Source organism: Rhea americana, unplaced genomic scaffold (assembly GCF_003343005.1).
Source record: "Rhea americana isolate MKP2758 unplaced genomic scaffold, rheAme1 scaffold_173, whole genome shotgun sequence".
Lineage (NCBI taxonomy): Eukaryota > Metazoa > Chordata > Aves > Rheiformes > Rheidae > Rhea > Rhea americana.
This window is the reverse complement of record NW_028185850.1, coordinates 1569236-1588241: the sequence shown is the minus strand read 5'-3', so window position 1 is coordinate 1588241 and position 19006 is coordinate 1569236. Positions and strand designations below refer to the sequence as shown.

General features: G+C 36.3%; 1 protein-coding gene across 1 annotated transcript in view; it reads right to left on the bottom strand.

Moving 5' to 3' along the window:
- TTC27 (tetratricopeptide repeat domain 27) overlaps positions 1 to 19006 on the bottom strand; it is a 140345-nt gene that overhangs the window by 34246 nt on the left and 87093 nt on the right. Inside the window, exons 11-12 of the mRNA XM_085301181.1 lie at positions 4283 to 4378; positions 1970 to 2092 (exon numbers count right to left, since the gene is read on the bottom strand). Coding sequence (XP_085157307.1) covers positions 1970 to 2092; positions 4283 to 4378 — 219 coding nt within the window. The remainder of the gene's footprint in view (positions 1 to 1969; positions 2093 to 4282; positions 4379 to 19006) is intronic.

Here is a 19006-nt window from a genome sequence, read left to right as displayed (position 1 = left end):
CCTGTTCTGTTTCTTTAACAATGCATATTTCAAAAWTAGAAGAAAGGAACCTATTATTACTCCACTACCAAAATTACATGAAAATCATTGCTACTTCTGCTATCTGACTGTTTTATTAGGTTTTCCAGTTTTTAAATTATTCTTTTCTACATAAAAGTGGTTGTCAGTGAAAGACATGCAAAACTATCAAAACAGTTATTCTTTTAGGCACAKATATAGTAGGTTCTTTAATGAGGTCAACCCCCGCTGAACAATACATTGCACTAGTAGATTTTCATGTGCTTCCAACAGAGTAACTACCATGTTTAAAAAAAATTAAAACATTTTTGACGAACACAAACAGTTCAGACTCTGAAAGCTTTCTGATAACGAGCACAAATATTCACTCCCTTTAGCATACAGATAAATGTTTCTAATTCTGCAGCTTTTTTGATCAGAAGCTAACTTTGTTTCAGCACAACTGTTACTTAGGACTTAACATTTTCTATTTTTCAAAGTATAGCACAACCACTCATTCCRAAAGCATTTCTAACCAGTTTCCTGTGTCAGATATCCTGCCCTATTCTCTGAGTGCCATTTTCATAACTCCCTAAGGGCAGTTTGTGAATGTTACTAGGAGAGAATGTACTTCCAGGAAATGGAAAATAYTGACCTCTACTTCTCTACTGTACTGAAAGCATTCTGATATTAGCATACCATCCCCAAGGCATGCATAATGTGATACCGAGTTTGGCAATGAAACCCATCTGTCAGTTTATAATGACCAGAATCTAGGCACTGGTGTATGATAATTAGAAAAACAATGCATGTATGAGAAATTTTAGAATTTTCTATTAATTGAAGCTGTAGCTCTCTATTCTACAAACTTAATTTAGTATAAGCATAGTCTCTGTGCTTAGGTTTTCATATAGGCATATAACCATTCACGTATTTAATGACACTAAGATACCACCAAAAAAAAAAGAACATACTTTTGTCTAAAAGTTGGTGCTTCTGAAAGCTATGTAAATACTGAATGGAAGGTTTGACAGCATGAATTCCTGGGAAAATGCACCAAAAAGAAAATATAACTGAAGTTACATAGGAATAGGCATCGTTTCCAGATATTGTTTTCTAAAATCCTCCTTTCATTGCTCTAATAGTAACAGCAAAACAGTCAACAATAGGAGGGCTGCTACAGTCTGCTATCAGCATTTTTAAACAATTCCGTCATTTATACATAGAATTACATGATGGCTTTAAATTGTTTTTGCCTGAAGCTGGTCACACATAGTTTCAGCAACGTTAAAGAAATGATGAAGAACTTGAGGAAAACATCAGTATAGTTTGAACAGAATAGATAAAGCCTTTCAATCTCAAGAAGCCACTAATTGTCTCAAATGTTTGATTCTGTAATTTTAACAATATGTTAACATTAAGGAATTAAACACATCAAGTATTGATGTTTTTCTATTGAACCTGTTTATAAAAATACAGCCAAACAGTTTTAAATCAAGTGGGAATAAGAACAGATTTCCTTCCAGACAAAGTCATTACCCACAATCTTGGCATCTCCCCATCATGACTGCTACAGCCTTCTTCAAACACCCACACTATAACTTGCCGTGCATCCACAATTTCTAACTTGATTTTCCTCAAATATTTTCAAGAATCACTCTTCTCTGAATAAGACATGAGGTTTTCTCAATAATTTTTCCATGCATCAGGTTTAAGTACCTTCCTGCWTTCTAAGTTATTTCTTATTTATTCCTCTTTCATTTGTTCATGATCTCAAATCTTTTTTAGCATTCTAGAGATAATGATAGACCTTTTTTCTCATGTGCCCATTTTCCTRTAAGAATTTTCCTCATAGTAGCCCTACAAAAATGAATGTCATGAGTGAAGTGATGGCTCAAGTCAGGCAGTCCTTCTTATTTCAGATCCCACTTTAAGACTCAGGATCTCAGCTGTGAAAACTACYTTCTCTTACCTTTCCATGCTGTCCCGCTCTTTCATAGCAGATTACTACATCTTCCCACATTTCCAGTTCCTCAAATATCTGTAAGGCTGAGCTGGTGCACCCCAGCTCAAAGAGTAAGCTTGCAAGCTGACGCTGGAAATATAAGAAATTGCAGATAATTTTAAATAGTTAGGTATACACTACTCTACATTTTTTTCAAGATATCAGGGACACTTCTGACATCACTAAGAAGCATAGAGAATAGGCTCAAGCTGGAGCCTCAGAAATATATAAATATCTCTCTCAAAAAAAAAAATCAACAGAACAATAATTGTTCTGATTTGACTCCAGTTTGTATCAATAACTTCACTTTGAACTAGTTTACAATGGAACACAGGGAGAGGCAAACATGTGAAGGATGAATTGACAGAACTGAACTGCCACTCCTTAAATCAGGTACGTGGCATGTGCGGCTGGATAGGAGMTGTAGCACTATGCTGGGAAAGCTGAAAGTGGGAAAGAGAAGCTGAAGAAGGCATGGAAATCTCTTCTAGCAATTCTTTGCTTTAGTGATCTGTACCTGGGGAGCTACATCACACACACACGATGAGAAAGTTTCTGATATGATTTTGCTAGGTACTCTCTACCAAGTGTAAATAACCACTGTCCCAAACAGTCACTGTCAAAGGATGTTAGTTTTAGTCAAATCAGTGCTGGAGTTGAGCTCACATTCAACTCCTTAGCTAAGTTTTCCTCACAGATAAGCCAGCCACTTTGTTATTTCAAATTCAGTCTATTATTTCAGCATACTTGTAAAAATAAATGAGTAATTCTTTCCATTTAAACATAAACAAGGTATATTTTCATGACTTTGAAAAGTTGTCTTTGGTCCTTTGTTTGCTTTTTAAGAGGAGATCAAAATCACATATAGTTTTTGAACTTTGAAGTAAATAAGCTTATCATTTCTTCATGTGAAAAATACACCATTTGGTTTGCAGGAAAAATGGGAGCATAGTGTATAGAAGGATCTCTAATCATGCTTTGATGTCCATACAGTGAGCCTTGCCAATGGTGTTGCTGATCTTGAATGGATTCCCTGAAGTTCCATGTGGATGTCATGGAGTGCTCTTTAGAGGCTTGGGCTCAGTTATCCGTTCCAAGGAGTAAGGAGTGACCATACACAAGCAGATGCAGTAACCATAAAATTAAGTTGGCTACAGTTCTTTGACAAAAATATGTAATAAACTCTGTTGAAGTCTGTAACAGAGTAATTATTTGTTAGCTTGATATTAACTACTTAGGAAAAAAAATAATTTTCCTGCATCTGGAATCAACTTACATTTCTGTTTTTACCAAATTCACTCAGATTTTACTCAAATTTGGTAAAATTTATATAGGCAGAGCCTCTTTAATACTATAACTAGAAGACTGCATCCATCTTCCAYTATAAATCTCTATTTTAATATTTCTATTTTTGGCTTGGAAAATTGGCTTGGATTGAAAAGTGCCACTCTGACAACTGGAAATGAAAATCACATTTGCTAGTTTCATTGCAAGTGTCTGTTGAAAGACTGTGCAGAGTAGTTTGAAAATGCTAGAAGAAAATGTGATTGGTAAAACCAATACACACTGAGTTTAGAAATCAAAACTGAAAAAGACAACAATAAAAGTAAACAACACGCATGCCTTTGGAGGTATTTAATGTAAACAGTTTTCTTAAGTTGGTTGTTGAATATACCACCATCAGATAAGAGTCTAATGTGTWGATTTCTGTTGTAGAAAGCTTACGTTCAAAATAAACAGTACAGTGTGGGAAAAGGTATCCTGTCTACGCTGTTGAAAAGGCATCTGTTTAGGAAATTAAAAAAGTCTCAGCTCCAGGAGCTCTTCAATGTACCTTTGACTCTGGGACACTTTGACCTTACCTTGACCTTGATACACTTCCACAACTTAAAGTGAATGCTCATTAAAAGATGGAGAAAAATGCAACTAATAAAACAGTAATAAATAGTAAGAGAGTAGCAGGATTATTTTTACCGGAGGCCTGTTTTAAGTTTGAAAGATTTTGTCAWTTTTTTAATGAAGGAAAAAGAAAATAAAGAAAAACTGCACTACAAGCAACTATTTCTATATATAACAGAACAAGACTTCYGAAAGCCAAAGAGTCTGTACAATTTGACTTCTTTCCAGAAAACCCACTGTGATGTTAGGCTATGCCTTTATTTCTACAGTGTTTCAATGCAAGACCATACAGCACTTTCTCAACTTTTGAGTCACACAGTAACAAAAATGGTGAGAAACATAAGACTCTGAAACAAAGTTTCATATGGGGTCACTTCATACCTGTATGGCCCAACGTGGCGGCACCTGACAACAGTAGAAAATCTTCATTCGCTCCGATACTGAAGTATTTGTATCTTCAAATTGGTCTGCAAGTGCCTGTAAAGGCAAAGTGTGCTCTGATTTAGTGAAAAAAAATTCAAAGTATTCAGGACTTAGATATTCTTTACTTAATACAAAAATTACATTAAAGATAACATGACATGACAGCAAGCTTATATTGTAACATGCTATAGTTTTTTTTTTAGATGACAACACCCTACCGTAAAAAAGTTAGTATTTATGTAAAAACTCTTTATTACAATCAATAATAAAAAAGCTTTGAGGATATTCAAATTTTAAAGCGGAAGAAACAGGACTAAGAACCAAACTTAAAATCCAAACCAAATGGTGTAGCATCTAAAAGGAATGCTCTTAAGAGAAAAGATTGAACAGTAAAACTTTGTCAAATTAAGTGATTTGTCTAATACATTTCTGTATTATATGCATAATGTATAATTCTAGCTTTTCCTGACAAAGATAACAGTGATGTGCTTTAAATATGAAACGTCTCATAAAAAAAAAAAAAAAGGAAAAAAACTTACAACACTGAGTCACGCTTTGAAAAACAATTCTAACATAGAATAAACTGTTACGACACGGAAATCAATTCAATTCAGACTTTTTTTGTTTGTTTTGGGAGAACTGTGGATGTTCTGAAACTGTTGAACTGAACTGAACTGAACCCCTTTGAAAAASGGTAACAACTTTTGCATAGTAGAAACGCAGCAATAATTTTTGCTCTGTAAATACACTATCAAATTAAATTGAAATTCAACAGCAGAAGAAGTAGAGTGTTAAAGGCAGCTACACCAAGAAAGTCAGTCAGAAAATAAGGAAGAATACTTTCAAATACTAGCCCTCACTAAAACTACACATATAAAATATAAATAAATGTAAGGTCAGAGATACAAATTGAGGTTTATTAAATTACTTGCCTTCATATGATTCATCTGTCTAAGTCTCACATATAATTCAAAGATTTATAGAAAGAACCAGAAAGATTCCCAGAATTTTCTCAGCATGGAAGATGAATGCAGAAAATACAAAGTTTTCCAAACGAAAGGAAAAATTGCRTATGATTTCTCTCCTTCTCCCTCTAAATTTAGCTATTCACTACCTGCCTAATTTGTATCAAGAATGCAAATAGTATTTGTGTAAAATTAAAATTCAGTTATGTGATTTAAACTGCCAAGTAACTTGTAATTGCCATTGACTTTATTGGGTACTTCATTCTTTTAATAAGAAAAGAATCAGAACAGGTAACAGTAATTTAATCTTTTAAATCCATGCTCAGCCTCCTAATTTTATATATTAATATTTAAAATGTTTACTATTATTCAAATCCTCTTATAAAATTATCTCCAGAGACTTGTTCCCAGAGATTATCCAGAAGATACCCTACCCTACCTTATCTACCCTAAGATAAGGCTGAGATGTATTTATGGCAAAGAAAGGATCAGACTAATAAAATCACTTTTTTTTATACAGTTGTGAAGAGTCCAAAACGTGTCAGATTCAAGTAATACTTTATAGTCAAGTAAACTACTAAATTAATATAATTTAAAGATAAAAACCAATCATATTCTGTTTTAGTACTGCTGAACTGTTAGAACACTACACAGAAGCACATTTTTCTATAATCTGTTACAACAGAAATTAAATGAAAAATTGTCTAATTCCTCAGGTAATCATTTGAGAAGACCAGACAAGGTAGTAAATTACAGTGGGAAATTTGAAAAATAATTGTCCTAAGCCTGAACAAAGTCAGAAAATYCTAAATGTTTCCTGTAAAATAAGTTTCGTGGGAGAACAAAACATTGAAGACAAAATGTTTTTAACTCAATCAAAATGTTTTGTCCTTGTTTTATTTTTTATTATTATTTTCCCTGTCCAAAAGAATAACTGGAATTTAAAGAAAAATTTTTAAAAAGCGAAGTATTTTATTGGAAAGTTTGTAGCCGTATCTACTTTCTACCCCTCTTCTGTAGAAAAGCATAATGTAAGTGACATGTTGTAGGAGAATATGACCATTAACAAGTTGAATTCTCCCCCCTCCTAAATTAAATACTGTACTCTTTCACAGTTCCAATAAAAAGCAAAAATGTAGGTAGAACATATGAATATTAGATATTCAGAATAAATGCTGATGAACTTAAAAGTTATTAAAATCCATGGTTCATGAACTCTCTTGTATGTTGAACAAACAGGTAGCTCTGATGGTTCTGCATACTAGTGATGTGTGGAAAGTTTTTAGAAGATTGCTGAATTCTCTGTCTCTGAATAATGCTTGAATAAGAAAAGGAATTGGGTTGTGTAGGGARCAGAAAATCAGAATCCTAACCTTATTCCACAGCTAATGATTAAACACAGAACTATAACTGAATAAAATGGAAAAGATAACACTGCCAAATGAACAGTCCTTCTCATTAATAATCTTCAGCGTAAATATTGTCTCAGGAAAAAAAATCTGTATAAATACTGAATCTTTGCAACATAATCAAAAGATATGYATTTGTTTAACTAGAGCCTCAAATTCCTGTCTCAGAAGTTCCTAAAGAGAACTACGGCACAAGCCAACTAAAATTCACAACTCTATGTAATATATGCTTTCTTGTATATGTAGCATTTAAGAGCTATTAAGTTCAATGGATCAAAAGCCCCAATCATGTAGCATACCCTTTCCCAAGGCTTGAGCTGCCATAGATACCAAGTTACTAAATCAAAACTAACAGTACAGAGGTGCACAAATCCAGTCTGGAAACAACAGCTATGTAGATGACTGGAATTTTATATCACAAGCAAAGACTACATTATAGTCAGATGAAAACAGGAAAAGACAGCTCTAGGAACTAAAACTCATTCTCCCCATCTCATACCATAGACTTTGGTAGGAAACTAAGAAAGCACAGTAGGTCCCCTGTGTTTGGGGCAAGCATAGCATGTAACTTGAAAAAAGATCAGGTTAGAGCTTTGTCCACTTTACTAATCAATCATAAATCATGCTCAGCTAGTAATTATCCATGAACTGAGTTCATGAGGTTTGTTAAGGATTATTTCCTTGTTTCACCTTGCATATCTTCTCCATACATTCATTCCCATTGCACTTCCCTGCTTTGCCTCCATGTTCAACTTCAAACGTAACATCATGATGGTCTTGATGGCAAAATATTAACTTTGATTTTAAGCCCACCTTGGTTTTAATCTCTTTATGATTTTTTTACTCTTTCTATAGCTGTTTGAGTTTCAGCTTTTTCTTCTTAGCTAGATCCTGCCTTTATACTTAGTTTCTGAAAACACTGCTATATCCCTGTAGCTACTGATCTCTGAGATGGAGCTTTCTTTGCAATGTAATCCCATTTAATTTCTTTGCATACTTATAATATCCCTTTTAAATTTGTTATTCATTCAGTTAGGTCTGATGTCTTTCCCTCAGGGCATCRTCTGTTTTGTTAAACATAATTTTCAGCTAGCTTTTGCATGAGATAAATGGTAAATCATCTTCACCACCTTTCCACTCTTAATCTCTTTATTCCAGATTAAATTGTTYACTTAGTTCCTCAAAAAATTGCCCCTCAGTATGTAAAACTGCAACTACACATAAGCATTTTTTCCTTCTACCTCATCTGAAGGATCTCCTGATCCAAGCTTATTTAGGGAAAGAAGAAAAAAAAAATACACTCCCCCCCAAACCAAGCCTTCTCTTTTCAAAAGATCAAGATATTCACTATTTATCAAAAACATCTCAAAAAACAGAATYACAGTTTTGTTTGTGTAGTAACTATTTAATTCCACCAGCATCTGTCTCCTCAGTAACACCAAAGATAGGTCTGTCCATAACCATATCTAACATTGCTGGCCCCAGTAAATCATCTCCCTCAAAGCAGTCATGATCAATGCATAGCATTTTATCCATGCTACTTCTTTTTAGTTCTCTCTCGTTTTTCATATCATGAATACACAATGTCAACACAACACTTTTCCCTTTACCTATCTTTTCTGACAAGCACATTTTCAATTTTAATGTTCCAGCATTATTTCCTTCATCTGTGCAACAGCTGCTTTCAYGCACTGTGCCAGTACTTTTAGCTCATCTATTTTGTTTTCCAGGCTTCTTCCACTGCTACCTAGACATCCAGTGGCCTCCGAGGGACACATTCCGGTAAGACACATTAGTTTTTACTACTTTACTACCTGACTACTTACGGCGCACTTACTCTTCTTTGCCCCTTCTTGGCCTCCTCTATTCCCTCATGCTCTTTGATGTATCCTGGTACACTTGATGTCCCTCTTTGGTTTTGTAGGCAGGAAGATTAGACAATTTTTTCCTAGTCTTCTCTCACTTCTGTCTAGAGGATCTTGTCAGCCTGCAGCTCCAGTGGCAACCATCCACTGAAGGCTCCTTTCTACCTGAATGCTCCCAACAGCCACGAACCACAGTATTTCTCTAACCCTGAGCAACATGTTGACTGTGGCATTATCTTGCCTCGCTTTTGCCCTCCTTCTCCAGCTTCTCTAAAATGCCCCACTTCCTACAGATTTTCCCCAAATTTACCACAGGTTGACTTGATTTATACCAGACGAAATTCGATGCTATCATACATTCTAGTCTTTCCCACTCCTGCCATGGTCCAGCGTGCACTACTCATCTTGCACCTTAATTCCCAACAGACAGATTCACAGAGGAGAATGAATGGACGGGTGCCTTTCAGGCTTGCCTAATAAGAAACTCCAAACACTCAGGGCTACCTTATCAAGGTGCTCTTGTGAGTCTCAGGTTTTTTCCTCAGTTTCTTCTTAGGTCTGAAGGTTCCTTCTCACACATCAGCCTGACCGCTCCATGCTCTGGTATTGTCATTTTCCTTGCCCTGCCTCTGTTTCTAGCATTGCCTCTGCATGTTTTATAATTACCAAGTCAATCTCAACTGTTCTACTGCTCTTATATTCCAGCTGCTCCCTTAGCTCCATGCTTCTTCCAGTAATTCTCCTGCTAGCCATATGCCCTACAACGAAGTTTATTTAGCAGATGTCAGAAAATCTTTAGCAAATGTAGTCTCCTTAACATTTTGCTCCTTTATATCATATAAACATCGAAGCTTCATCATCTGACTATTGGTTACAGTTCTTTCATAAACTTTGCCACATGATATTTCACACAAATTAATTTTAACATACTAAAAAGGTGGTGAAAATACCACAACTTCTATATCCATTCACATGCTTTCTGCCACTCTGCTCCACTTCCAACACTGACTCACCTAACATCATCATTTACCCTTTACAGGAGAAAACAGAAGTATTAACCTTCCTCTATTTACTCATTTAATCCATCTTCTGCTCATTTTGGTGACTGACTGCCTCATCTTACAGCTTTCTTTGGTCACTCTTAYCCTTTGCTTAGGCTTAGCAGTTAACTGTATACTAGCAGCTACCATAAACAGGAAGCTTCCCCTTGAGGGCTCCAGTAACAAGTAGCTTATATTCACAAAACACAGAATCATAGAATCAGTAAGGTTGGAAGGGACCCTTGGAGATCACCTAGTCCAACACCCCTGCTCAGCAGGGTCACCTAGAGCATGTTAGATATAAATATTAGACTTGGTAAATAAGATACAAAAAACCAACCAGCTGAATAAAAATCTATCTGCCCTTAAAAGAGCAAACCCTATTCTTTCCTCACCAAATATCAAGACAATTTCCCGTGTTATTGCTCTGGTTCCTGAGCTCAGGAAAATCCAAAACCTACAGCTGTACTTGCTGAAGACCTTCCATTGTAACCTTCCATTAGACAAAAGTATACTAGGAGTATGTCAAAAAATAAATATATTCTCAAGAAAGAAAGAGAGAAGGAAAGCCTTGCAAAAAAAAAAAAAAAAAAAAAAAAAATCTGAAATGATACACCAGTGTGACATTAACATAAGTTTTAAAAATTAAAAAAATAATTCTGAAACCAAAGGCTGACTTTAGGCATCTGTCTGTACTTATTCAATCCATACACCTTTAAATGCTGGAGTGTAGATACCAGTTTAGGGGTTGCCTGGGTGGTCTTGGCTTACATTTCAAACACCTATTATGTATTACTGATTCCACTATTGCGGAACAAGGTTGAGACACTTACTGTCATAACACATCCCAAATTAATTTTGACTRAAGCTCTTTCTTGTCCAGAGTTTTTCAGGTCCACAAGGGCTTCTTGTTGTAYGAGCTTTTAAAAAAGCCCACACCTTGTTTCATAAGCACTGAGCAGTCAAAACATGTTTTCTGTGGGACAAACTGCTGTGATGAGGAATCCAGGAGCTTTTGATGACAAATGTATTTATTTGTCCATAACTTGTAAAATAAGCTTTCTGAATAAAGTAAGAACTTTGTAATTGTATAATCACAGAGATATACTTGTAGTTGCTGTTACTTTTATGTAGGAACTTCTTGGTTCTTAAGTAATACAGGCAAGTCCAGTTCAGTTTGGGCCATATACATGCTAAATTCTTAGGACCACAGTAATAATGAAACTAGATAGCAGAAGCATTTTCACTATAGATACTTTTTTATTTCTTATCCTCCATGGTCTCCAAACACCTTTTGCCAAGAGAAATTCACTATGTCAAATCTCTTTGCAGGCAGCCAAACAATTCTAAGTGGGCCTTTTTTTTAAGCTTATTCAACAAGAAGCCCTTGTGGACCCTGTAATATTTACAAAGACTTCCATCAAACTGCCAGAGGTTCACTCTTAAATTAATCCATGTAAACAAACGTAACTTTCATGGAACTTAATAYCTAACTTTAAATGCACCTTTGTGTTTTTGGGGAACAATATTAAAATGACATAAAAAGCTACATTAATTTTGAGGCTTCAAAATTTTAAAAGGCTGTATTATTTTTAAATATCCTCTGCCAAATTATCAATTTCTAACAATAAAGTCTGACCAACTCTGGACAAGAAAGAGCTATAGTCAAAGTTAATTTGGGATAGCAAAATCAGCTTGTTCCATCAGCTCTTTGTCAACCAAAGTGTTCCAGTAATCAAGACCATTGGGGCACACAGTAATAACTAAACTTCTAAAGTCAATAATGGTCAAAATACTTAATCTTGCAATGAAGCAATGCCAGAAATTATGAAGTCATAAAAATATATTTCACACAGCAATCAATGAAGTTTAAATTTATTTAGTGGGAAAGAATAATTTCTCATTGATAATACATAGATAAAGCATGGAACTAATGTAAATTGCCTAGATTTGTCTAAACTTTTTGAAGATGGAGACTATGACCAAATAATGATTGCCTTATTGATTGCCAAATTTATTATTAGTTAAAAACAAATAAAAAAGTATATTCTAAGAGTATATACATACAATCATTATTCAGAACAGCCTTTTGAATAGACAGGAATTTGTTGCTGGCAAACTAAAATTACTTAAAGGAAATCATGGGCTATGCTATTTAAAAGTTCACAGATTTAAATGATGAAAACCCAAAGCATCTAAAACACAGAACAAAAGCTATTAACCAAGGAAGTATTTCAACATCAAGAACAAACCTTGCTCCTCATTTATTTAATTTTCAAAGGGGAATGTATGACGTTACATACTTAAGAAAAAATTATTACAGTGATCACTATTACAAATTATGAGTGATTTATGTAAGAAATGGTCTTCAAGTTTACATTGTGCAGAAATGCCAAAAGCATGATGACTACTGGTCAAATGGTGTGCGTAATTAAACCAACTGGAGTACAATGTATCATATTCCTCCCTAAAAACTAGCAGACCAACAGTTAGTTTAAAATTTGTCAAAATTATTTTTTTAAATGTTTTATAGCACTGTCTGCCTACTTTGTATAGCAAATGAACGGTTACAGGCGCAATCTCAAAACACAAGGGTTGCACAGATGTCAGGATACTTCATGAAGAAGAACTACCAAGGCAATGCAATTCTAGAACWAGAAAAATAAACAGCACTTGAAACAAGGTTCAATTGAAACATTCAAGCAGAAGAAGGATTGTGGCTGCAAGTCAAAGTATTTGCATGGGAAGTAATGCTTTAAAAACTGCCTCACCCAAGATTTTGATAAGAACTTCTTGATTGCACAATCWCTGCATTGAAACAATTTCAATCTTTAGAATTTGAGGTTACTTGTTTTTTTAAAGAGTCACAAGGAAATGGTCTCAGTTTCCAGCAGCCTTACACAGACAGAAGAAAAAAGGTTGATTTCCTTTAACTCAAATGTAAACAAGAGCTGTTCTATACAGATTTTTTCAAATTAATATAATCCCTTTTTACATAGCAAGCTGATACCCTAGTGTCTGTGYGTGTGTGCATTTTGTTTTTAATCCTAGATTGGAACCAGAAGTCTCCTTGATCTGAAAAGAGAAGAGGCCCTTTTTTACTGGATTCTGCACTATCCTCTGTAGTAATTTAAGTAGCCTATTTTTATGGATTCTTTTAAGATGGTCCATCTCCCAGGAGTATAAGTGCCCGTAATATCAAGTATGCATTAAATCTTTGTTAAAATTCTTTTTAAAGTGTCTGTTTTATGGCTTGTCTTCTGCTATCTCACATTTCTTCTCTCCCTAAACAGCTCAAGAAACTCAGTATCAGTTACTCTACAGTCAGATACAGCCATATGCAAATACTTAAGTATTTGAAATTTAAAGTTCTGCAATATTATTAATGCACATCTTTCAAACACATTTGAAAAAAGATATTGTATTCTGCAATGATTTATGTAGAAGGTGTACGATTTCCTAACTTATCATTTCTTTAAAAATTTATTTTAGTARTAAAAAGCTAAATTTATGATTTAGCATATCATTACTTGTTTTATAAAATGTTTTTTCCTGATGTTCTAATTATTAGAACAGACTGTAAAATAACAGTGAAAACTCCATGCACTCTCAAATATTCACATACTGATTGCACAGAGTCTGTGCAACAGTCACAGTTCTGACAGTGATACAAAAATCAAATTGAGACTTCTTTCTGCATGTAGCAGTTTGTTAGAATACAGAATATTTTTGCCTGGATTGTTTCCTAATCTAATGCCTGTCATATTTCTGGTCTGTTCTCTCCTATCCACAAACTCTACCATATGCCAAACAGCCTAAGGCTTTTCAGACAGTAGGGCACGCTGACCAGGTATGTACCCGTTAAGCAGAAATGCCCTAGCATACGTCAAGACTAATACCTAAGCCATAAATTGTTTTGCCTTCCTGATAGTCAGCACTATTAATAAACAGGCTCTATTAAGTGCTTAGGGAACTATTAGCAGGATCTGATGAAAGCTCAGGTTGAGCACATGCCCGTGCTGGCTCAGAGGGACATTGAACCCAACAGAGACAGGGCTACTCCACTTTGTTTCCTGGGCTGAGAAAAAAGTCAGGATAGGCTTTTTAAGGACAGCCCTCTCTGTGGTATTTGCATATGGGTTTAATTTAGTTGTTCASTGCCTGACATCAACCTAAATAATACAGCATTTTCTCTAAGAGAGATTATGCATAGACATTTTTTCTAAAATGTTTTTAAGTTTGACACATTTAAGGCTTCTATGGCTATTCCCTTTACATAAAGGCAAGAGCAAATAAACTCTTTTAACAAGGATTGCATCTATACTTTAGCAAAGAAGAAACTTGCTTGTAATCTATGATACAGATCTGATTGATCTTATGCCAGATACCATTTACTCCTTTGTACTGCGATCATTTTTCCCCCCATGTCAGGCATTACGATAAGGTGATATACAGAATAAATTATGTCTAACATTTGTGTTTTCTAATGAGTAACATGTATAATATTTGAATAACTTGGTTCATCCTCAGCAAAGCCACAAACAGAAGGAGACAGCCAAGCAGATCACTTTATTTTAATAATGATTAAATGTAGTATTTCATTGTTAGCTTATGTATGATACTCAAAAAAAAAAAAAAATCCTCTGTGGCATTTAATTTATTCCTTCTTGAACACACTGTTCAAGAAGGATAATCTACTGGAAACATCCTGTACTTTTTCTATTGCTGTAAGACTTGAGTTTACCTATGATATTCAACACATATTTGCATTTTGTTTACAGTAAACTGCATGACAGTATACAGTATAAGGATAAAAACATGACAAGTCACTTGTCCATAATAAGCAGAAAAAGTCTCATCCAAATTTGATCACAAAACATATTACAACTCTTGAAAATAAATGTTTGTGCATGGCAAAAAAGTTTTAACTAGAACTTAGGAATGAGATGGTTGTTTCTGAAGAATTTAAACAACAAGACTTAAAATAAAACAACAAATTCCAGAGGAAAAGTTAAGACCACATTATTAATTGCAAGTATGTAAATATTTTCAGCTTCCTTCTACCTGAAATAGAGACTGGGTTGTATGCTGCTAAACAAATTGAAATCTTAAGAAAAAACTACCAATACAGAACAAAATGCTTTGTCTTCAGGTAATGTAATAAAGTTTTTAACCATTAATCATACCAAGCATAATTCTTTCATGTTACCAACAGTATATGCTGTCCTTAGATGCCTGTAAGAAGAAGAAAAAATATTATATCTAATCTTATCTAGATACCTATAACCTGAATCTACAGATATTCAGCTGAATTAAGCACTAATAGCTCCTTTGTGGTATTAGAAGTAGGAGCAAATGCACATTTGCGGAATTCTGTTTTTAAACTATTCTCATTCAGCTGTAACTCTCAAGAACCTCTTTTGTTACTTTGATGAGGAGGACTGATGAGAAAAAAAGACAAGTTCCGTTTCTTTTGTCTCAAATTTGATTTGAATGTCTCAGTATCTTGGGACACCCACTTTTTTCTGCTGTTACAAAAAAAAAACCCAACCCAAAACCCCCCAAACCCTCCAAAAAACAAAACCTAAAACCAAACAGCCCCCTCTCCCCATAACAAAAAAGCTTTTTCTCAAGAATAGCTTCCCCAAACAGTGAAACCTTGGCTGATACCCAATAGTTTCTGTTGAAAAATTACTTGGCAGGAAACAAACATTCTTCCAGTAGCTGAGCCTGACCCAGCAACCATACAGTATATGATGGTAAGTACATTAGAAATATGACACATGGGCAAAGTGTTCAAACTTTAGCTGTCCCAAAGAAAGGGAATCACATACAAAGAAGTCTGTTTTCAATATACATATTTTCTTGAAAGACATCCAGTCCAGCTCTTCACATGTTCCTGGAAAGCTCTCTATACATTAGAGAAAAACCAAACAAAACCCCTATCATTCTCTTAATGATCAATCTACTTACCAAAGAAAAAAATAAGCATCTTTAACAATAATTGGATGAAAAACAACAGTTCGATTTCAAGTACAAAATGAAAATATTCTAAACACATTACATTTTATATGCCTGAGTGTAAGCACATTCAAAGAGAAGCCCATCAAGCTCCCCAAAAGATTCAGTTCTCCTTTATCAAAGGAGCATGAACTTATAGAAACAACTGCYCCCAGAATCACACAAGAGTATATCCAAAGGAAAATGTATTTGTATTTAAAACAGTCTGATACGCAACCAACTAAAAAACAAAACCAAATTTTAATTCAGCAGGAGGGAGTTTTATGGTCTGTGCTGACTACTCAAGCAAATAGGTTGGGGGGTAGAGGCTGGATAAAAGTAGATCTTCCTCTCCTCCATGGCACAGCAACTAAACACGCACTTTATTGATAATACTGAGATCAAAATCCTTGCCCAATAAAACAGTGGTAGCTGAACCAAAACAGCCATAAGGACAACACATACATCCTTTAGTCCATTCACAGCCTTCTAATGAATTACAGTAATGAGCCATAAGCTCCATCAGCACCAGTTTCATGCTGGAGTCTTTTTTATTGAAGACCTTCAGGAGGCAGAGGCAACATCACCCTTTCTCTCAGCTGCCCCTTTTACTTGAGAAACTCTAAACCAGGCTGGAGAGAGGAGGCTGAAAGGCAAAGGAAGCCCCCAGAGGCAGCATCTTTCCAGCCACCATGATTTCCTGGGGGAGGGAGGAACATAGGCACATGAGGCTGCTCGGCCCCCGCAGCTCAAACAGCCCTCAGCCTGTGCCCTGGGAGGAAGGACCCAGGAGAGGAAGGCACATTTCAGAATTATACCGGCAAGATGCAGGTTGAGAGCTCCTGAAATACTTTAAGACTGCACTGTAATTTGGTGTTTCATAACTTAAGTGTCTAAGCTTATAAGCTCAGTTAGAAGGAGCCTTTTTTTCTTTGTGCACAAATTTTACACAGGGAAAAATGGACTAAAGCACAAGATGAAGAGTTCTGTGGTGGAATCACTTACGGCATGTTTCTATTCCTAGGCAACTTCTATGTTTGTGCTAATCTGCATCTGGAAAAATGGGCAGGTATAATGTGTATAATAGCCACAAACAATCCTATTTATTCAAATAATCATTCGAAATCTAGTTCAGGCACACTAGGTCACCTAGCTTATAAAAAAGACTGCACATCTGTAAAAATGTCCAAGTCTTATCACAGAATCACAGTGATACTATTTACAATATTCACACAGTTAGAAAGCAGTACTGTGAAGAAACTGGATAACTGCAAAAGCAAATGGAAATAATGAAAAGAGCCAATATCATATCATCATATAACTCTCCATATACTAATCCGAATGATCATTTGAATCGATGGGCCTTAAATCAGTCTGGAAACTTAAGAAGCCAAATAYATTCCTAAATTCGTAACTATAACTGGAACAGAACAAGTGCTAAATGAGATGAGTTAGGCCAGCAAATAGTTCTTCAGTCAGAAGCTACATCCAGCTCTCACCATTGCAAAATTTGTCTCCAATGAAATTTTTTCCAATCAACTGGTTCTTTACACACTATACTCCCCAAATTTCTTAATTCTGGAGGTGCAGAAACCACATATAGTTATTAGATTCCCCCCCACCCCCAATATAGCACAACCTTCCCCTGTAACGTACTATAGTGCTAGAGCTCTGGCATAATGGAAAGTTTCTTCCAGTAGAAACATTTATTTAAAAAATCAGTTATCACTACTGCAGCATCATAGTTATAAGCTAATTTCAAAGAATGAATATTTGCATTTTTGCTCTCAGATTCGTAAATGATATAATCATCTGAAAACAGAAAAATAGATTTTTCCATCATTAATTACACAACAGTCCATTCTTTTTCTATTTTCTTCATCTTCTCTATAAGCACTCTCATTCTTCACTGTTTCTAAATCTGCCTCACAAAGGTCTGTCCCCAGTTCAATCAAATATCTTACAAATTTGCACATCCCACACACTGTGGATCAATACTCTCTGGGTCAATGATTATAAGCCCATGAGGCTCACGGTTCTTCAGTTTTGTGCTGAAATTCATGCACTCAAATCTTATTTCTAACTGGCATTCATAGGATCAGTAAGGTTGCAAGGGACCTCTGGAGACCATCTAGTCCAACCCCCCCCTGCTCAGCAGGGTCACCTAGAGCATGTTAGACAGGGTTGCATCCAGGCAGGCCTTGAAGATCTCCAGAGAAGGAGAATCCACAACCTCTCTGGGCAACCTGTGCCAGTGCTCCACCACTCTCACAGGGAAGAAATTCCCACTCACAGTCAGGCAGAACTTCCTGTGCTTCAACTTCTGCCCGTTGCCTCTTGTCCTGTCACATGGGACAACTGAAGAGAGTTTGTCCCTGTCCCCTTGACACCCTCCCTTCAGGTACTTGTACACATTGATAAGATCCCCCCTCAGTGTTCTCTTCCCCAGGCTGAAGAGGCCCAGCTCTCGCAGCTGTTCCTCATAGGGCAGGTGCTCCAGCCCTCTGATCATCCTYGTAGCCCTATGCTGGACTCTCTCCAGTAGCTCCATGTCTCTCTTGTACTGGGGAGCCCAGAACTGGACACAGGACTCCAGATGAGGCCTCCCCAGGGCTGAGTAGAGGGGCAGGATCACCTCCCTCGAACTGCTGGCAACASTCTTCGTAATGTATCCCAGGAGACCACTGGCCTTCTTGGCCACAAGAGCACATTGCTGGCTCATGGTCAATCTGTCATCCACCAGCACTCCCAGGGCCTGCTCTGCAGAGCTGCTCTCCAGCAGGTCAGCCCCCAGTTGTACTGCTGCCTAGGGTTATTATTCCCTAGGTGCAGCACTCTGCACTTGCCCTTGTTGAACCTCAGGAGGTTCCTCTCTGCCCAACTCTCCAGCCTGTCCAGGTCTCTCTGAATGGCAGCACAGCCCTCAGGTGTGTCAGCCACTCCTCCCAGCTTGGTATCATCAGCAAACTTGCTGAGGAGGCACTCCGTCCCCTCATCCAGGTCACTGATGAAGAAGCTGAACAGGATGGGAGCCAGTACTGAGCCCTGGGGGACACCACTAGCCACAGGCCTCCAACTAGACTCCACGCCACATTGCTTAACACTTTCTCTGACTATCTGTGGTATTGACCCAGTGAAATGTTTCCAAAATAACGTTCTAAGACTCTACCCTAATTTGGCTTTGGATCGACTTTCTTGCCCCCACTCTTATATTTGAGAGTAATCTATTTCCATTTCTGTCAGATTTTCTACTGAGGAGAATCTTCTTTGACAATAAGTGCATGGTTTCTGTTAAAATCGCAGCTTGCACGCTGACCTGAGGAAACAAATTCTTTTTTATCCTATCAGAAGAAAAAATGCCTTACTGATACACTGCTTTTCCCTTCTCTGTTGAGTGGGTATA